The 22,274-nt window shown below is 43.7% G+C and overlaps 1 protein-coding gene across 5 annotated transcripts in view; it reads left to right on the top strand.

Annotated features, from left to right (window-relative positions):
• The window catches only part of auts2a (activator of transcription and developmental regulator AUTS2 a), a 302,294-nt gene that overhangs the window by 79,386 nt on the left and 200,634 nt on the right, over positions 1-22,274 (top strand). Inside the window, exon 1 of one of the 5 annotated variants that reach the window (XM_056440741.1) lies at positions 18,325-18,428. The exons of the other annotated variants lie outside the window; for them this stretch is intronic. Coding sequence (XP_056296716.1) covers positions 18,381-18,428 — 48 coding nt within the window. The 5' untranslated portion in view covers positions 18,325-18,380. Of the gene's footprint in view, positions 1-18,324; positions 18,429-22,274 lie in introns of those variants that run through there. 5 annotated transcript variants of the gene reach the window in all.

Raw genomic sequence — 22,274 nt, forward strand, 5'->3', positions numbered from 1 at the left:
CATGTGGGGACAATCCTGACACTTTATAAAACGTACGTGATCACCGTCTTGCCGCGACAGGAGTTCCTCTACGAGGAGAGCAAAGGGCATTGAGGAGGGAAAATGGGGCTGAGATCCACGTCCTGTTAAATTACTCCGAGTGAAAAACTAAATGTTTCCGATCTTGCTGATTCAAAATAGATGCTTTTGAACTTCGAAATAACGAGGGACTTTTATTGTGGAAAGTGTTGAAATTATCGTATTAGTGGAGCTTTGTTTGTGACTTTTCTACAATACATCAAGTACTGAGGGGAGGAAATAAATGGGGAGTGGGAATTTTACTTTTAATAATTTATAGGAAACTATTTTACAGGAGCTTCTTTAAAAACATGTTCGCCATGGAACAGGCCAGTCACAGTGAAGTGTGAAGTGTAGACAAGTGTAACCACGGCCTATATATGTGGTTTATTGTGTGTATGTGGATGGCGGCTGCCTGGACAGAGCTCTGCAGACATGTGTTTTCTCTTCCTCCTCCTCGTCTTGCCTTTGCTACACTTTGTTGCCCCCTGTAAAAGAGGAGGTCAGGGGGCAGGTGCAAGCTTGGAAAGTGTAGCATTTATGGGCGCACCACTAAAGGCTCGTGAAGGGAAATATTCCCATGTGAGGCCAGCGCTGACTGTTAAAGTGTCTTGAGTTAAAGGAAAAGACATAGTGGGGCCTGGACTGGTATTTACCCAGCATGGGCACCACACAACCACTTTGTTCCAGTCCCACCTCATCTATGACCAGCTGCAGACCGTCCCCCCAAATAACTGCAAACTGAGTGGTGACTGAAATGGGATGCAGCCTCACACACTTTTTTGAGAGAGATAGATCCGTGAGCTGACCTCCTTTCCCCAATGTCCTTTTCCCCCCTAAATGTTCTCTCGGTATGTCTTTCATCGAGTGAGAGAGTCCCCTTGCAGCATCTCTATCCAGCGAACATGTGTTTTTAATTTTATCAACGTTTTGTCTTGACTTGAAAAATACACAGAAGTAAAGTAAACGTTTGTCAGCCCAGTGCTTCAGACAACACAGATTCCACTTATTCAACACTGAGTCTAATTTATTACCACACCACTGCACATCATTTAATCGCTTTTAAATAGTAAATGCTAGAAGTGATTAAAAACCAGCAGAATGTTTGCATTATCCTACTTGGATCAGACCCACATATTACCGGTCCCCTTCAAGGCATTAAAATATATGGCAAATCATTCCATCTTTTTCAACTCTGATGCATTCTCCCTTCATCCTCCAGCTGCTCTACAAATCGAAGCTGAAAAAAACACAGTTTAGTCCTCTTTTGTCGTTAAATAATTCCAACCTAAACCACTTAAATGCAAGTCCTATTTATGACTTCCGAAACTTGGAAGTAGGAGCTGCTGATGAGTGAAGTAGTCTTTCATCATCGTGGAAATAAGCGGAAGGCTTTAATGATTATAGCAAGCAATGGCTTCAGGGGGAAGGAAGAATATCTGAAAGCTCATATTTGTACGTGTTGAGTCATTGCTGGAAGGTTCTTATCTCTTTTTGCTTTTCATTAGATCCACATTCCCTGACGCGTTCGAAAGAAAATCAATTTCCCTCCATTCCCTTCCGCCTCATGTCCTTGCTTTTGATAACATAGTAGACCATATCCTCTTCGTAATTTGTCTGCATCGGAGTTCTGTTATTCCCAGTGAATTGTCTTTTTATTACTCCAAGTCCACTGGTTATGTAACTTAACTTATAAGTCCATGCCATCTCCCAGCTAATTGTCCGTCATTTCACCGTGAGCTACCTTGTCATCTGACAACAGGTCATGTACCAGTGCAATGGGAACTCAACATCTGCAGAGCCTCCGGCTGCTTTGATTAAGGCAAAAAGATTTCTAGCGGCACATTGTGTCCAAAATAGAGTAGTTATCTCTCGCTCTCTCTCTCTCTCTCTCTCTCTCATATTCCACTTACAGCCTCTACTTTAAATTGAGCTATTAACTGTGGAGCAATAGCTGTGAATAGCTAACAGAGAGGGGGCTTTTTTACCCACAGTGTGTATGGGAAAACAGAAGGCGTGTGTTTTTCTATGAAATACTCGACACAGTCTCGGGAGGCTGGCCTCAATTTTATAATGAACTGAAAATAGTTTTACACTCTGGTTACAAGGGGTTGGGGTCCGCTCAGTCTTTCTTGGGAATTCAACATGGCGGCGAGTGGCAGCCGCTCTGTGAGGGAGGATCCCCTCGTGGGACCTCTCCCGCACATTTCCTCAGGAGCAGTGAGAAGTCACAGGCTCTGGGTCTGCTAGGAAAGGACCCTGGGTGAAGGTGACAGCACCTTGCAGGGAAGGGCGGGGCCCCGAGTCTGTCAACTGTAGTGGACTGTTGGCAACCCACCTGTACCCGTCTTTCCTACCATGCTATGTGGGTGTGACAGTTGCAGTGTCATCACCGTTTATGTATCTATACAACCAATGTGTTTTTAACTTTTACATGTAAGGATTTATTTTAGGGGGGGGGGGTCATGCCTTCAGACCCCCCTAGAGGGTCTGATGTCCACGCCTTACAGTCTCCAATTCCTGTGGGAAACACTGTTTGGTAAACTCCTTCTATCATGTAATCAGAGATAAGCCGCATAAAAAAATCTCTAAGCTCACTTGCAGTAGACTTGCAAAGTAAATGAGTTAATCAATTATACATAAATAGCTACTTCTAAAAATGTGAAGGGGATTACTGATGCGTGAAACATCCCAGCTAATGTCTACGTTTTACGATTGAACACTTTTAACCTTTCTTTTACAACGTCCATAGTAGTCAATGTAGCATAAACACGGTGGCGAATTAACGTATAAAAAAAAAGAAAAGAGTCTGATCTTGACATATTGACAGACGGCCCTGTATTTCTCCTCTTGAGTGATGACCATGGAACCATGGCAACAGCAGCACTGGAGAAAGAAAAGATGGACAAAATGACCACAGGCTGTTGTTTTCACTGTCTAATGTTCCAATTTCATGGAAGGGCTGAACAAGCTGTTAGGATGTAGAGAGTTAAGCCAGATAGGAGAAATCTCTTTGATAACACCAGAACGCATTCTTTCCACCGCTTTGCATTACATGCGCTTAAAATGCAAACACCCTGCAGCAAGTTCCCATTATTCTTCCACAGCACATCACCAGTTCAACACTGTCTCTGTCTCCTCCACTTGAGCCCAGACCGTTCTCAAGTAGATGTCCCTTGACCTTGAGCTCAGCCTCTACTGCTCTTTCATCCGACGAAGCCTCCGTCTATTCCTCTTAACCTAATACATCGGTAGGGATCCACGAAGTGTGGATCCTCTATCCTTACAGGCCACTGGATAGGAAGGAGCTGAGTACAGAAGAAAGTTACAATGTACTGTCAGAAACACTTTCAAGGGTCTCAGACTGCCAAACACAATTAGTTTCTCAGTGTGTGAATGAATGAGTGCTGTTGCCCACCCTGGATGCAAATGTGAAGATATTCTGTGTTTTGTGTGTAAACACACGGGCTGCATCCTTGTTGCATACTCAGATGCACAGACAGGAGTGGAGAAAGAAATGGTGAAATCTGTTCACTGTCAGACTTGGCCCAGATGAGCAGATGGAGACCGTTTCTCAGAGGAGACCCGCGGTGAAGGCCAGACTCCATCCTCCTCGTTCCTCTCCCTGTCCTCCTGGTGGTGCCAGCTCTTTGCCACTGCGGGCTGAGGAGGAGGCAGTCTCAGCCCGGTTTTCCTGTCGCCCTCAGGACAGGAGGAGAGAAATAGCCATCTGTGGTTTACCCAGACTCTGGGCATCGTCTGCCACGGGCTAGGTGAACACCTATATATTATATATATATTCTAAGAACATTCCACATCTCTGCTTTAGCAACGCTTTGGGTTTGCCTCGATTTATATTAATTATTCTGCAAAGTAGCGTGTAATACTTTGCACCGTGAGCTGAAACCTTGAACACCCGAAAGTCATTCACAGCTTCATTTTTACTCTCTTTTCACGGAGAAGGCACCTCAATTACCCTCCCGTAAAGTTTGAGCTCACCGAGAACGCTTTACCAGCGAGCTTGAATTCATGATATTAGGTCACCATGTGAAACACCATTATATGCTTTCCTGGAATAAATGCAGCATGTCTTGACCACGTCCCCTATCCAGACATAGCCCTCCAGTGGCTGTCCGCAGAGATGGAATAATTGAATCCGGAGCAGAAAAGGAAAGGCACAGCAATGGTGCACCAACAATGGGTCCAGTCTCGCTGTCTCTCTTTGTCTGTTATTTTTACATAAAAACAGTACACCGGACTGTTGTGTGGCATGCTGGGATACTTTTGTGGAGTGCTGGCACCCTCTGCTGCTAACAAAGAGGAAACACTTTGGACCCCTCTATTGTTCATTAAAGATGTGCACGCCTTTCACCGTCTGCTGCTCAGACTGTGGTATTCTTCAATCTTGTATTGAATGCTCTCTCTCTTCATAATTGGCTGCTATGTAGCTTTGCAGGGTTGATCTTTTTCCCATGGTCCATGGCGGTGTGACTGGCTCCTTGGTGAGTAGCTGTAATGTAGAAAGGGAGCGAGAAGCTGCAGAATTGGTCTGCACAGCAAGCAAGCACAATTTAGTTTATCTTATCTTGTGAACATTTTAGCAATATTACCCACAAATAGTTAATGTTATAGGCCATATCCAGGACACAGTAGCATTTCTGGGTATTGCCATTTCAAGTTTTCAGTGAGCTTAATTTGATATAAGCACAGTGACACACTCATAGTCACTCATACATAAATATACATACACCCACACACACACACACACACACACACACCCACACACACACACACACACACACTCCCTGTCTCTCTTACTCTCTTATTACTGTCTATCTCGGAGCCAATTTGCTGTAATGTCCTGTGATGCAGGACTGGTTGCCGATAATAAAGCTAAAATAAATCGAGCTTATTATACAGCGGCACATTGGAACTATGCAGGGCTCCCTCCACACAAACCGCAACACACAACAGTCATTTCTCCAGCAGAAATATGCCAATCTGCAGGGATCAACTTGCGTGGACGCAGCCTTGTTAGTGTAGAAGGCTGAAGCACCATGTGTCCTGTCTGTGTGTCGCCGAGGCTGTCTCTTCTGTAAAGCCGATACCTCGTGTGTCTGAATGTCACACTTCAGAGCTAACTCTGTATAATGAGCAAAAAATGTTGCAGCAGAAGACAAAGTCGTCAGTTGCTGAAATCTTGTTGACGCACAGTGTGCTATCAGTAGTTTCACTATGTACGAAGTTGGAACAGCTGATTTACATCCTTAAAAATGCATTATTTATGAAGGGGGAGACGGTTAATATTTAATTTGCCATATCCACTGCAAAACATACAGATTCTTAGCACGGCTTATAAGTAATAGTCTTTCAGGAGATATCCTGATGAAGTCATGTGTCTAAATATCACAATATACAGGACTGTCTCAGAAAATTAGAATATTGTGATAAAGTTCTTTATTTTCTGTAATGCAATTAAAAAAACAAAAATGTCATGCATTCTGGATTCATTACAAATCAACTGAAATATTGCAAGCCTTTTATTCTTTTAATATTTAATAATTTTTTAATTGCATTACAGAAAATAAAGACCTTTATCACAATATTCTAATTTTCTGAGACAGTCCTGTATAGTTACATCTTTTTAATTAATTATAGTAGAAATCTTTTTATCGAAAATTCCGTCACTATCTATATTAGTTGTTGTGATTGTCTTCACTTTGGCAATTTATCAAAAATGTTTACCCAAATACTTGTTTTCAATTAATCACCTGGAACGTGACACCATTTGACACACAAAGCTTTCCAACTTACAGTATACTGTAATCATAATGTTACATACCATTGATCGACATATTTATCATCAAAAAACGTAATAATTATTGTAATCCTGGTCCCTCCGGTAGTAGCAGTGCATGCAGGTCATGTGTGAATACAGTGTAGCGAGATCCAATGGAGTCTCAGGCTCCACGCTGCGCTCGAACCGCGATGTGATGCAAAGAAATAACTCGCTGCCCTCGCATTTTGAAGGGTTAAGCATCACCATCATTATTTTTATAATACAGATGCACTTTTACACAGAAGGCGAGGCTCTTACAGATCACTATGGCAGTTCTAATAGGATCTATCCGTATTCCTTTATAACATGCTTTACATCACTTTGATCGCCACGCTCTCTCTCTCTCCGCCGCTAACCTTGGTTCAAGTATCTCTTGCTCACCTCTCTTTGAGTTGACCCGCTAAGAGCCACGGTGGAGATGTCTGCTTTGATGCCTTTATGCCGCATCTGCTGCTTTCCTGACTCGCCTCTAGCTATACAACACTTGCACACAAGACTGTCAGAAGAAATGGTGGAGAGGAACAAGTCAAGTGGGGGGAGGGGGGGGGGATGTGTGTGCAGGGAGCATGTGCTCGCTGCACACACATGTGTTTGTGTGTGCGTGTTGTGATGTTTTGTTGTTTTCTGGAGGTTAGTGATGTAAGAAGGATGTGAGTCAGAGGCCATGTACAGCAAATCCCTGTACACCCAACCCCCTCCGCCCCACCCACCCCCTGATGCATTCCCCCTGTCAATGCTACACATGTAGTTCAAAGGTTACAATCAATAATTTGTACTCTCCACCCCTCTCAAAGAGATGTGGCTCAACCTCAGCCAACCCGCAGTAACGGCTGTTGCTAAGGACCAAGGGTGATGGGATGCAGTCGGTTTTTCAGGCGTGTTTCAAAGTTTTTAATGGGGATGCTCCCAGATAAGGGCCCCTTTGTGGATAGTGGTAATGGGCAGCAGAATGAGCGGGCGTCCTCTCCGTACTCTGGTATCATGAGTGTTATAGCTCGGCGGATATTGCCCTCTGGTCTCATGCTGAAAAACAGAATAAAAAGAGGAAGAGAGAGTTCCATCGAATGGATAGGATTGGCCATATTTACATAAGCCAACATTGGAGAGGAACAAATAGACATGCAACGGTGCTGCCCCAAATAGATGGGCTGCATCAGGGTAACCTTTAAAGGTTACTCCTGTTTTTATTGCATCATTGTCACATTTGGTATACATGTTGTAATTACTACAAATAAGGGACATGGGTACCCATCTTAGAGGAAATTGGGAAGCTCTATCTCACAACCAGTGGCGGTGCGTCCATAGGGGGCGCTAGGGCGCCGCCCCTCTTAACATTTTGAGATGAAAAAAAGAGAAGAAAATAAATAAATAAATCCTGTCAAAAAACATTATATGCCAAATCATTTAAATAGTAAATATACCGTGTTGACGCGCTAAATGTGTGTGGGAGACCGTCAGCCTGTCAACAACCACTTAAGTTAATGTGAAAAAATATAATATATCGCCACTCATCCTCACGGAGAGAAGCCCCTCCCCTTTTTCGGGACACCGGCCCAATGTGTGTGTACGGGAGCGAGCAAACATTTCAGTCGTTTCGGCAAGGACGGCTTCTCATTGGCGGATGAAACGTGAATCTTGGGGCACAAAAATGTGCGCTCATTGGCCAATGACATCGTTTTATTATTTCACGTGACTGGACTATTCGGCAGATCAGAGACCAGTATCTTCCCTCAGCCAGAGAGCTCCACGGAGCTACGGGGAGCTGGTCAGCTGGAGGCTCAGTGAGTAATGCTGTTTAGTTTCCCCTGTCTGTCGTTCCAAAGTCCTGGGACTGAAACTCTCTGGACTACAACGGGGTGAGGGATCTAAAGAGCTCCAGACAAGTGTAAAGCACGAATCTTGCCGCAGTTATCTAGCTAAGAGCATGAAGCTAACTCGCGAACAGCATGAAGCTAACACTGTTTGCAGAGCAGAGCAGCAGAAGGAGACCGAACTGGCATCGAAAACACAACGAAGAAGTTCTGAAAAACAGACACATTCCATCCAGAATAATGGTTACAGACATGATTGACTTTAACCAGAGAGTTATTGAGAAGTTTGACCACTTTAAAGAGAGGAGGCTACTTTTCTTTACACGTAGTGGGTCTACTCTGTCAAACACCCAATGTAACATGTGATCTCTTTCTGACTATTCTGCTCTGAACCTCTTTCATGTGAGGGTGAAACTCTTTTATTTTGCAAACCTCTGAAACCCAACCCAATGTTCCTTAAAGCTGCTCTGAACCTCTCATGCCCAAAGTTACAGTGTGTTGATAGTTGTTATTGGACAGTTGAGCACGGTGTGTTCTTTAAATAAAGCTTTGTTTTTTACAATATTCTACTCAAAACCTCTTTTCTTCTCATTGTTGAGTGCTATTTAAACTGCGCCCCACCCAGGGCTCCAGACTGCGACCAAATGGTCGCATTTTGCGCCTAAAATTAGACACAGTGCGAGTAAATTTTTCATCAACTCGCGCATGCGCGACCAGTAAATTAGCAGATTTCTTTTTTTTGTTATTAAATATTTTTGTTGTTTACAAACTTGTTCTACACTTCAGCCCACTACAGTTAGCGGTAATGCCTGAATGACTGGTTTGCTAACCGACATTAACTCCAGAAGAAGAAGAAAGGAGACGAAAACCGAAGAAGAAGAAGGCTGGCCTGTGTGTGAGCGCGGGGGGGCTAATGTGTGAAAAGAGGCGCACCGCAACGGAGACGCAACGAGGGCGAGGGCCGCAGAGTGAGAGGTCCACGAGGATCCTCACCACCGAGCGGCGTCCCCGTCCCCCGAGTTGAATCTCTGGGTCAACTCAGCCGACTCTCACATGTCTGAGCCCTTATAGACTGATGTTCACGGTAAACGCATTCGATCTGGAGCGCGCGAGGGTTTTGATAACGTTAGCGGAAGGATTTAAGTGACAACATCCGGTTTTGCAAAGTTAGCGGAAAGAACCACGTGAAACAACATCCGTTTATCAAAATAAGATGTCGACAAATCATACACTAACATATAAAAGTAAACAATGAACTGATGTATCTTTATAGATATTTTCTGAGATTTAGCTTAAATTATGCTAACATTAAAAATGTTTACTGTACCAAGGAAGAGTTTATAAAAATTAGTCAGTCTTTTGTATGTTAAGAAAAGTCCTGTATATAGATTTCCCCAAGAGTTCCAGGAAATGAATGATGCAGATGTGTTCCATACATATCTGAAATCCCCTACAATAGCAATCAAACAATTTTAATGTATCAATTAGGAAATTTTTCAAAGTAAAAGTTCTAAATGTTTAAAGAAATCGGTAATTTCTTTAATGTTTGAGTTGCTTTATATATGTATTTCCTCATAGTCCTAGGCAATAATGCTACACAATAAATAGAATGCTTCAATCAACACCGTGATCGGTGATTGGTATTATCGGATCGGCAGATACTGATTTCAGTGATCGGTGATCGGTATTATCGGTGATCGGCAGATACTGATTTCAGTGATCGGTGATCGGTATTATCGGTGATCGGCAGATACTGATTTCAGTGATCGGTGATCGGCACCAAAAACCTGATCGGTGCATCTCAAGACCCATTTTGACCCAGGAAAAAGTGCGCCCCTAAATTTTCTGCTTGCGCCCCTAACATTTTAAGTTAGGAGCGACTGTGCTCCTAGTTAAAAAAGTTAGTCTGGAGCCCTGGCCCCACCCAAAAAAAAAATCACCAGCCGCCACTGCTCACAACAAATGTACCAGTAATTACTGTGTCGCAAACCTAATATTCCCTGGTATCACGCCGCAAGCATTGTGCTCAATGCGTTTGAGCTCAGTTCAGACACGTGTGGACTGTCTCAATAGAATTGCATTTCTGGTTTGCTTTGGTTCCTGTTTACGCCCTGTCAGTGTATGTCATTTACATACACCGCATTAAAGAATAAACGGCCACCCGATGTTTACGTTAACAACTGTGAAATGTTCTGTCAGGGCAGTGAGCCAGACGTTAATGTGTCATTATGTTTCCTTTACTCAGTATTTATTCTACACATGAATTACAAGTGATGTGCAGCAGCACAACCATGTGAATGAAGGTCTGGAGGTTGAGGGCAGCAGTTGCGATGTAAAAACAATACATGAACAGAAATGTACAGTCAGTGCACCCCGTTTAACATTATCTTCATCAATAGATTAAGTAATTGCAAAATAAAAGACCCTTGTACTAGAGACTTCTCAACCGTGATCAAGTCAAAAGCCCAGTTGCAGTTTACGGTGCAGTAGGTCACACTGAGTACAGAGAATGCTCTCCCTGGGATTGTTTGCTTGTTCATTACTTATCCCACCCACTCAAGCTTCTAATTATGTTATTGCATTTTTATATTCTGTTCTTTGCCCCGGTAGATTTGTTCAACAGCTTGTGCTTAATCGCTTCGATATTTCTGTCTGGCTTCACAAGACACACTTTCACACAAGGACACAGAGCGAGATGCACAGCAATCCAGTGAGTATTTAAAAAGGTGGGTCATGTTCCAGTTTAGTATTCTGTAATGTTGAAGAGTTCCTGAAGGTCAGCGTGAAATCTTCATTATAATGTGAGATTAAACTCAGCCTTCATCACATTTACTGTCACAGTTTGTCTTAGCGATTTGATATGAGCCCCTCTCAGTGATGTCAATGAGTATTACTGTGCACATCTATTGTTTGAGCTGTAGCTGACCCAAGTCCACTCTTTCCATGTCCTGTCTCCACCCAGCTTGCCACAGCTGGCTAAACACATCAGACTGTAGCACACGCGTGGCTTAGCTTAAACTCTCGGCCCGCCAGAGTTTAGAGTAGAATAATTCATCAGGGAAAAGTATGTGTACTCTGGAATGCACATTACCAGAGGAATCCCTCACAGGCAAATGAAAGTGAGGACCAGTGTGCTGACTGCGATAAAACGTGTGTGCTGACACAGACTCACACCAGAGAGCCGCTAGCCCAGCTACGCTACAGAAACGCCACACTGTGACTCTGCTTCTCAGAGAGCGATACATGTGCTTCTGGTGACTGTCACCAGACTGCCAGTGTGAAAATGAGGCGACTCTAATGTCCGTTCTTACTTTGTTTTGAAACTTGAGGGTACATATGAATGAATACAAGTGTAAAGCTCCGCATGTGGCTCTTCCATCATATCAGAGAGAGAGACAACCCAGTCCACTGTGAAGAAAAGAAACCAACGACAAATCTGCTCATAATAGTAACAAGTGGCTTGTTTCCTCCAACACCTGATTCATGGTCTTACTCTTTGTCATGACATTCGATCTTTTCATAGGTAGAGCTGTTTGTTTGTGGATGGATGTCGTTAATGTGAAATCAATGTTGTGATTAAACAACTTTCTGCATTCTTTTTCCAGCTGCCAGCAGGTTCCTTGACTAACTTTTGTGTGACTCACTCTGTGATTTTCCTCCGTGTTTTTTCTCCTATTGAACTCCCACGCTCTCTCTTTTTCGGGGAGTACTATGTTGGAAGTGGCGTGCATGGTGCACATGTAAAAGATTTCAAGGGCCTAGCTAGCAGCAGTCTAGCTCTTAACCCACTTCAAGTGATCCTGTTTTTGGACTTTTGCCTGACAACTCCCAACCCGCCCCCCCACACATACAGTCCCAAGTCTCTCCCGTCTGTGAGCAATTAATCTGTGTTTATCTCTGCTTCCTGCTTTCATCTCATCCGTGCTTTGACCAACCGATGCTGGGACAGCCGGGTCTGTGGGCCGCTTCCCTCGGAACAAGAGAGCAGAGAGTGAATGCGTGCGAAGGCCTGTTAGGTAGGGTGGAGGTCAACTGAAACCGCATGGAGCTGGCATTGACTCATGCATCTGAAAGTCATTGGAACATGGAATCATTTCCCCTCCTATTTCTCTTGCGTATTTCTCCCTTATTGTTTACCCTCTTCAACCAGAACCCTGTCCAGATCGCCCGCTGACTGTTTGGAAATGAGTTCCAAAACAAGTCCTTGCGCAGGACTCAGACAGACTGTGTGTGTGTGTGTGTGTGTGTGTGTGCGTATGGGTGTTTGTGTGTGTGTGTGTGTGTGTGTGTGTGAGAGAGCATGCTAGTATCCACCTGAGGTCATCACTGGGCTTTTACAAGGTCAAGGTTACATGTAAACACACTACATCATAGGACTTAGGTCTTGTAAGTAAATACGAAACGTCTGAAGCTCCTTACAGGGTAAACCATTGAGCGACATGCTTTACAGTATGACAGTGTCCTCCTGTGACCTCGATATTCCTTTGGTTGGCTCGAGGGAGCTTTTCATTAACAGCTATAAATCAAATGTGCAAGGATTCCTTCATCCACCCTGTGATCTCTGGCTGTCTGCCACCTCTTTGTGAGGTTGTTGCTGCTCCCGTTGTTGCAGAAAAGCAGGCTGGTTTCAGCCCTGCTCGTGTCACGGCTCTCTGGGTAGCATTATTGGTCTGTCCATCACAACGTCTCAACAACTATTGGTGGATAGCCATAAAATGTTGTACAGACATTCAATGTTCCCCAACGGAGGTTTAGTGGTCCTCCTTTGTGCCACTGCAAAGCTCCGATGTTAGTTGGTGCTCAACACTCAACCACTCCAATGTCTACATAATTAAATGTTTTTAGTATTTGAGTATTTTATCTTATTTTGTTATTAAATCACATTACAAACATGTTTTAAGACAATAAACAAATATGGTACATTTTATCATCTGCCAGTCAGTGTGCAGGACATCCAGGTTATTACTGTACCTCGTGGGCCTACAAGTAGCCTCGCTGCATCAAGGTAAAAGTAATGTGCCAAGGCAACCTGTGCTATAATCCCCAGTATTAACAGGAGGAGAGAGGTAAGGGGGGTGGTCGGTGGGGGGCTAACGTTATTTCCTGGCTGTGGCCTAGATGGGACTCGGGCCTGTATTATCTGGCCATCAGAGAGAGTCAGCCTCAACTCTAATATCTGTGTGTGTGTATGTGTGTGTTAGGAGAGCAGGAAATGGCCTTTTGGGTTGCTGGCCAATACAGCCCGCGGACAGGAAGAGAGGAAACATGCACTGTGTCGGGCCATGTTGGGCCACTGCCTCTCAGCAATATTACAGAGAGAGGAGGAAGTCTAAGATTTGCAGACAGAATGAGTCCTTTTAACTCCTTTGCTCCCTCACTAACAATTCGTACTGGAGGTAGGGGCTAATTGGAGTCTGACAACCTAGGAAACATTGCTCTCCCAACTCTCCCCTAGCTTTTCCTTTTGCCTCTCCTCTTAACTTACGATTGAATTTCTAAATGCCCGTGTTTAACAGTGCAGCGCTGTGTTAGCCCCCGAGAGCTTAAAGATTAAAGCAACCTCTTAGAGCATTTAAGGAAGTGCACAAGGGCTTGCTGTTTCTCCTTAGTCCTCGCTCGAGTTTTTTTTTGTGCCAACATGTTTCATGGAAAATTGCCGCAGGACTGAGGCTCTGGGCTGGTTGAACATCTGGGTTGATGTAACTAAAAGATAGAGGGGTGGGGGGGGGGTGAGTTTGCCGCACTCTTGAACTCAGACAGACATACAAAGGAATTTGCTCGGTTTTCCATTCCTCCATGTGTTGTGCACAAGGACACACTCGGATGGGCATTTACACCCACCAATGTCAAGTACGCAGAGACAGGCATATCCATGGAAACACACAGTCCTGTCTCAGGCCCCCCCAGAGGCACAGGTGCCTCCAGCAGGAGAGCGTCTGCAGGCAGGCAGCTCCAGGGCCTCGTGGCTTCTGAAGCTGCTTCTCTGTTTGACCTTGTGGGAAGGAGGGATCCAACAAATGATATCATAGAAGCACACACACCTTTCAGATGTATTACCGTTTTACATATTTGAAAACCCATTTATTCCTCCAAGGCCTGCCTGTTGATAAAGCCGAGCGGAAACGATGCTCCTTAACCACGTTATATTCCAGTCTGCTGCCCCTGAAGTTAATTGTTATGATCGCTGTACACGCTATGTTTAATCGTTTAACTAGAGATCCAAAAGGATCTTGGGATAACCTTAATATATCCTGCAAGTGTGTATTATAGCCCTTAACACGTCACTAGAGCAATGACATCATATTTTCAGCCCTGTCAAGTGTCTGTGTTTTGTCTAAATACACACCAGGAGGAGGAATGATACCTCCAAGCATCTTTTCTTCTTTTGGATTTCAGCCCTGGGAGCTCTCGTAGCTCTGTTATCTGGGCACATCGATGGCCATCAGGGACATGGCCAGGCGTAGGCATGTGTGTGGGAAGTGAGCAGGCAGGCAGGCTGTCACTTAGCATTACAGCACGACAGTCTCCCCGTGGCTGACAAGAGGGGAGTGGAAAGTGAGAAGACGAGAGAGAGAGAGAAGAGTGAGAGGGAGAAAACCAGAGTAGAGCAAACAATATACAGCAGCCCACACACTAAAACACACAAGCTTAAGTCCAGAGAATCCTGCTGTTTGTTTATCTTTTCATTAGACCGACCGCTGAAGATAAGCTCTTCTGACAATATACTCTGAATGGCCTCTGAAAAGAGAATCCAAAGTGAAAGGATGCTAAGAGATAAAGGGAAGTGTTAAAGACTCCTGGGTAGAGAAGGCAAAACAGTCAGTTCACCTGGTGGGCTGCAAATCAGTGAATAAGGCTCCAGCATCTCTCCAGTGACCAAACATCACACCAGTCCTGGGATAACAACGTTCTACACTGCTGCCTTTTAATAGCGTTGTACTAGTTAATGGTTGAATATTTGAAATACAGAATAAAAATAATATAATATAGCTATGGCTGCATTCATCTGCAGTTGTTTACGGTAATTAGACAATCAATTAGCTTCAGATATCTAACATTGAACATAAATAAACACTTTGTTTTTTCAATCTTACTCCACCCGTCTCTTAACATAAAGCATGTCGTGAAACACCCAAACAGTTGACCCCAGGCTTAATTTTCTGCAGATAGCAAACAAAGTCAATTTTTCATAAGCATGACTTGTGTAAGCGATTCAGTCGAACCAAAATGCAAGTTGCCTCTTCTGCCAGACTTCTCTCCCTGCGTTGGCACAAAGCATATGCCTCAAAGGTCTTGCCAAGGGAGGCTATGTTTCCATGGATGCTAACGCAGCTATTGGCACTAAAGAGTCTGATTGCTTTTGTTTACAACCCACTGCTGTCCTGTGATAGAGGAGTTGCCTCCATGGAACTCAGGTGCTGCCAAATGTGGCTAGACCCTGTGAGATACAGGAGCCCGTTGTGGCTGGCAGACATCTCAAGCAGTAGCCAAAGGTGACATGATAATATACACAGCGGTATTGTGTGTATGGGATCGGGGCCCATGTGTGCAGAGGGGAGTGGCAGAATGTAAACATTGGCTGGGTGGCCTTGTTGGTGCTTTCGCCTCCACAGTAGGCGATTGGCTTTTCTTTGGAGGTTCAGATCATGAAGTCAGTTTGCCGGCCCGTGCTGAAACCCCCTTCCCTCACTGCTGGCTTTGTTTCATTGATCACACTTATTATTCGATTAGATTGATTTATTATGAACATGTTTAACTATGAGGTTCGGACCGCCCCAGATCACAAACAGTCCGGCGAGTGAACTCACATGAGTAAAGCAACGCGAGAGTTCCCTTCTCTTTTGCTGTGAACGCAGCATGAAGGAGAGTGAACAGACGGCACTCTGCTGCAGAAAAAAAGACCTTTTAAAAAAAAAAGCAGTCCTGGACCACATTATTTGAAGCCGCGCGGGTCACATACAATGACGTGTCGGGCCGGATCCGACCCACAGGCCTTGAGTTTGACAACTGGGTTACAAATACAGCATTAACCCATAACATGAAAAGTAAACACATATTATGAATGAACTAAATAAAGTAATACTTTGTATATGTGTGTCACAGTACAGAGAGCGAGACATGGCCTCAGGAAATACAGCTGGGTTTACAATGTTGTATTCAATGCTGATGCAGTGGCTTCCAGAACATGCTGCCGGTGCATTCTAAGACTACATTGAGGTCATCTGGCCAAACTGTCACTATGTAAACTTTTTCTGTCTTCATTTTTCTTTTATTATTCTCCAGTGCTGGCTGTCATTGTTTCTGAAGTTTTCCTGCTGCTGTTCCAGGGATCTTGATTTGATGACAGGATAACATTACCTGCATGGATTGTGGATGGCAGGAAGCATGTGTGATTCATGGTTAACATCGACATCTGCCCCAAGCAGTAGTTGAGTCTAAGTTCAGAAGTTTCTCACTTTACTTTCTTACTATACTTTACTACCCAGTCGGTATTAGGTTTTATATGCTGTCTTTTTTAATATATATACTTTTTAAAGACATTAGCATACGCATGCTCTTAAGTTTCCTGAAAACATATGTTCTCACTCAGCTTTTCACTATGAGTACTAACACCGTTTTGGTTATTTCCCGTGATAGATTTACTGCGTTTGTCTGTGGACATCTCTCTGGTTTGAAGTCAGTGGAATAAAATGATTTGCATACGTCGGCGTACCAATGACATTTAAATAGTATATTTAATCACATTTGATGACAGCTGTTGTGTTGTTTGCTTGTATTACAAGACTTCAGTAAATCAAATCTCATCAAACCACACTGAGAAACACGAACAGAGAATGTGGTTTTCAAACATTTACATTGATTGCTGCTTATTTACTTATTGCTTATTCAAGATTATACAGGAGAAATAGAATAACTGTTTTCAGGGGCTTGAAAGCTACTCCCGTCAATATTTCTATTTAACAATAAATGAAATGAATGTGTATCATTTGAAAGGTGTTCCTTGTGGTCATAAACTCAGAGAAGTAGCACGCAACTCTGCAGTTTCTCTCAGTTTTGCAGAGCTAATGAGCGTCCTTCAAGTCAAGTCATTAGATTTATAGAGCACCAAATCACAACAGAAGTTACTGAAACGCTTTGATTAGACCAGCTTTAGAGTGTTGGACCTAAAGAAGTGGTGGTGGAGACCAAAATGAAGCTAAAAGGATCATGTAGAACTTGAATGCATGAAGCCGAAGTACATTTTCCCATTGGATTTGTTATGATTGCAGGAAATAAACAAACCTTCATTATTCTTACACATTTCGTTCAGCAACATCATCTTCACAAATACAAACACCACGATTATAGATTTTGGAGCATGAATCCAAGCGGCAGAAGTAAAAAGAGAATGTGAGGCTATAAGCGAACCACACCACGGTTGCACAACCTTCACTGTAACCACGCTCTTCCAACTTATGTCATTTGTGTTTGTGTGACAATAACGTCAACCACTGGAGTCACATATATACTTATTATTCTGTACGTATTACGAATACTTGTTATCAAGCATCGTCTTAAGACGATCAAAAGCTTCAGAATGCACCGAGGGGTTTACTGATGTGTTTTATACCGTAGAACAACTATTTTAATCTTGTTAGCTTTTGTTAACCAAAGAGATTACTTGAAGCATCTGACCAAACATCCTTTCAGAAAAACAAAGGATTGACTTTGATTTTGGCTTTAGGACTCGTTCCTGCAGCACTCTATTGAATTGCAATATATTTTTATTGGGAAATGGGTTCCCTTAAGTAAATAAATCAAATCATTATATTTTTAGTCGGTTCAAATTTGAGATCTTTCAAAGCTTCATTTCATGAAATGGGCACACTAACAATAATCCTTTTTTTGCAATACTTGTAAATATTTGAAGCTCTCATGCAGAGCTGTACCCGGTCTGCTCTCGACATAACTGCATTTGACAGAGAATTTTCAAAGCACATTTGTTCAGCCGTCAGAGTTTATTTGGCTCGTGGGAACGTTGAGCCTTCGGGGTCAGACCAACATCAGGAGCTGCTGTTTGTAGAAATAATAAAGCAGACAGTATTACTTCACGGAGCGCAGAGAAACAATTGAAACGAATACAGAAGGGGGTTAAACAAGGTCAGACGGAAAGAGCGTAACAGAGAGCAGTAGGAAGCACTGGGGGGAGACATTGAGTGAGCAAAGGACTTAAAAGGGGAACATTTAAAATGAGAGAGAGAGGGGGGGGGGGGGGAGAGAGAGAGAGAGAGAGAGAGAGAAATGGAGCATGAAGTATAGATAGATGGAAAGTTCAAGGAAGGAGAGAAGGAATGGGCAGTGAGGGAGGCTGCTGCTTTGGTCTTTAGGGTTTGCTCACATTCTCCTCTGCTGGCATCTGCCACCACTGTGAACACAGCTGAAGCCCGTCTGAGGAGCTCTTCTGTCAGCCTTCCAAGCACCACGCCGCGCACATACTGAGCACGGCGTGAAGACGGGGAGGGAAAAAAACGGAGCGGGCTCGGAGCGAGAAAGAAGCAGCAGCACAAAGACCAGCGGGATAAAGTATCAGAACTAGTTGAGCGTCGCCGCGCCGCACATTGAGCATCAGTCTGTGGTGGCGACGTAGACTTTACCCCGGCACACTGAATCAGTCAGGATCAGAGGACAGGAGGATGATCAAGTCCAGTTGGTTTTATGTCAAGTTCAAATACAACGAGAAGGTAAGTAAATATGTGGATTTTGATGTTACTTTCCTCTACTCTGAGTGTCCTGGCAAATATCTAAACATGTGATATTTGTCCTTGAAAAAGTTTAATTATTGAGCTGTGCACAGATCATCTTTCCAGGCGTTCTTCATCTTCTCTCAGTGGCCGTTTCAAATTCCCAGTGGAACTTGGGGGCAAAAAGACTGTGGTAAAATGTATTTTCATGGAAAGGCAAAAGGGCTCTGTTTTATGCCATTTCATTGATAGCATTGTATGTTTTATAAACTCAGGTCTTATAACCTTTGTAAATTTAGTTCAAATACATTTGTTTTTAAATAGAGGTGCTGATATTTCCATATAGTGCCCTAGTTGTTAAAGTGTAAGTGAGATTTTTTTTGTCTCAAGAACTTCCCAGATTTTATTTTCAAACAAATATAATCAAACGTCTGGAGAGTACATAATATATATATAATATAAATAAAGGTTGCTTTATACCTTAATATCATGCTAAAAGTACAGTATTGCATTACAATATTAACAAATATAGTATTGAAGAAAGTAATTTGAATTAAAATACAAATGTTGATGTTTGATGAAGGCATGGCCTTGTCTTGTGATGCCGTTCCTGATGAACAGTTCCTGATGGGTCTGTCTGGACAACAGAGCCTCCAGCTTGTGGAATGGCATTGATTCTGATGGGACTCCTCTGTGTGTGGATGCTGTTACACTGGGACCGCCTTTGGGTCAGCAGCACTTTCCCCAAATGGTCGCAGATGTGGGAATAAAAACGTCTTGTGGTTCTACTACCTTTGGCCGGTTAACCAGTCAGCCAGTCAGTGACTCGTCTGTCTTTGTGTCATGGCGGTGACCTCTTTATGCTGATCGAGTTCTGCACTCAGCATCAGGTGTCTGCACTGGAGGACTAATACAGCTATCTCATTACATCAAACACTGAGAAGCGGAGCGCTGTTTACTGGTTACTCTGTGGACTCACAGTACACAACAATCGACAAGTACATGTTGGACTCACTGGCCTATCATAGTGGATATGGGAGAATTTGCCAAGTGGCCTCATGGGAGCATCTGTCGGTGCCCCAAGTGCTCTGTTTCCATCTGGTCTGCCATTTTGTACTGTAGAAGTCTTAGAGGTGGAGAAGATGGCCGCTCTTTTAGAACCGGTTCTATTTGAACGACTCGTCTTTAAAGTCTGTCAAATCATTTTTTTCACCAAAAGAAAAAGCCGGACTTGGAACCATTACTGTAGTGCTGGTCGGCATTGAAGCAAGCCAAACAAAAGGCGCCGGCTCCAAAAGAACTGTTACTGTAAAAGTTGACAAGGACACAACACTGGAGACAAGTTGAAGCAGCCATGACACACGGTGCGCGCTGTAACGGTGGAAGAAAGTGCTGTGGTCCTTTCCCCTTCCTCTCACAGCTCATCCCAATAGACTTGGACAAAGTTCCGCGAGTAACAAGTTTCCACATCACATTTCCTCCCCCCCAAAAAACAAGAGTGTGTGTGTGTGGGGGGGGGGGGGGGGCAATGGAGTTGAAACAGAAAGATCTGAGACAAGATGGCTAGTTGTTTTTTTTATTTCACTAAGCATGTTAAGTAGGAAGGGAAGAGATGAAGATATAACGTTTAAGCCGATTTTGTACAGGCCTCAGAAATATCTCTAATTTGCACAAAATCAATTGCACAGGCTCCAGATAGCGCTTTTACTTAAGTATTAAGAATTCACCCTCTCGTACGTCTGGCTACAATGCCCCCACTCCTAGGTGGCCTGGCTGTCCTCTACTGTTCTGTGTTCCCAGTTCGAAGACAGTGTACACAAGAAGCAGATGTGTGTGTCAGTGCTTATGGGGGTCTGGGCCGAATGCGGAGTGTGTGTGGGAAGAGAAGAAGGGCATATGCAGCCGTCGGCTTTTCCTGCTCCCAGGAGCAGCCAGCCTCTGTGTGATTACGCAAGATTGACAGGCACCCCTTTCAGCAGCATGCCAATAGGAAGTAACCTTAAACAAGTGTTGCCATTTTTGACAGAGTGGCTGTCTTTCATTTGATCCCCCCACCCCCCAACCGACCCACCGCTCTCTAAAGGGAAAGGGTGAGAAGGGCACGAAGCACGGTGGCAGCTGGGTCAAGACCAGGGTCATTCAAGTCTGGGGAAAGGTAATTGCCACCCCTGTGTGTGGGCCCATGTCCTGAAGTGAGAGGGTATGAGAGGGAGGTAGAGGCTGGAGGTGGGTTACATTCCTCTGAGTGGAAAGAGAACACAACACTGAAGTCTTGCTCTGTGTGTCTGCTCGCAGCTCTTTGTCCTCTCAGCCAGTGCCTGACCCCCAGTGGGCCAACTCTGTGGCCGCAGACCCACAGAGGGCGAACAGCAACCTGACTCGCACTGGATTAATTCAGTTTAACACACACTGAGTGCCCTGTGATTGGTGCATTAACTCTGGCCTCACCCATGGCCAGATGGCTGCTCTTGCAGAGATTCATTTCCATTTTAAGGTACTTGACTGATGCCTTAATGAGTCACTGAGTGTACAGCGAGGAAACATTATCATTGTATGAATTAAAGACATGGGTCATTAGGGTGTCTTAAGCAGTTAGTTGGTTTAAAAAAATGACCTGCATCCCTTACTGAAGTATCTGCACAACCATGTCAAAATCAATGGAAGTCCTTCAATCGAATCCCTACTTAAGTAACAGAAATATCATCAGCAAACTCTATATAATACCTAATTGTTTTCCTAATAAAGTTGTTGTACAATGAAGGATTTCCCCCCAAAGAAACCCACGCTTATGACCCAGTAGAAGAGTGTGGTGGTTTCATTATCTGCCCTCTCTATGTTCTTAGGTTCTTAGCTACACAAATAGAAGACACCGCTCTTAAACGATGCGAACACGGTGAGCGAAACACCAAACGGACAAAGCCCTTCCAGGAAAGAGAGTGGATCAGGGGTGGCTTTCACCTTCACTGCCGTATGTCAGGAGGTGTGTGCTTCTTGTGTCGTTGAGCCGGGGGAGGAGGGGCCAACTCTGAATGTTGTGTTTCCAAACAGTTAGTAACAATTCCAGCATAGTATGCCTTTTAGTTTTTGGAAGCTCAGACACTTTGGTTATGGTCAGGGACAAGATTGTTTTTGGTTAAATGTTAAAGAACAGGTTGAGTCTAAAGTCCGTGCCGACCTTCTCTGTAAAATCCACACCTCAATTTTAACTGTAAAAACTTCACCAAGTTCTGCTGGTGCATGAACAAAAAACATTTAGAAAATGGACATTCTCAAGGCTCTAAAGCCAAATGTAAATGTTATTCCTTACACCTGGTCACCAGCTGGTGGTTACAGATCAACCCTGAAGCCAAACCTTCTGAGCATCACACAGTAACGCGTACGCAGCTAGCGTTAGCTTCAGGACAGATCTGTTGCAGAGCTTACGTGTTGGCGGGGACACGTTCTGTGGCCTACTTCTGTTGTTTGTCTCGAGTGTGTGTGCAGTATACTGCTGAAAACACGTTTCTGGTTTAGACATGCAGTACATTGATGTGTTCAGGAGATTATCGGGGTTTATACTGCATATGCAGTTTTCCCGCATGCGGCACAATATTTATCTGCAAGTTGTATTTTTTTTTTTTCAAATTTCAAAAACATGTGTTTGACAAAATAACTCACTCAAGACTGCTCCATTGAAACCTTCAAACAGTCTAAGGCTTGCTTAACGTTGACAGATTTATATATCTTATGGTTTACAAAAGGGCAGCTTTGTTACACGGCTGATTCTCCATCATGGGGATCATTCTCCACTGCTCAACAAAGCTGCCCAGTATCTCTTTACATTCAAACTTAACTAATATTTAACTG

Source organism: Pseudoliparis swirei, chromosome 3 (genome assembly GCF_029220125.1).
Source record: "Pseudoliparis swirei isolate HS2019 ecotype Mariana Trench chromosome 3, NWPU_hadal_v1, whole genome shotgun sequence".
In the NCBI taxonomy this organism is placed as follows: domain Eukaryota; kingdom Metazoa; phylum Chordata; class Actinopteri; order Perciformes; family Liparidae; genus Pseudoliparis; species Pseudoliparis swirei.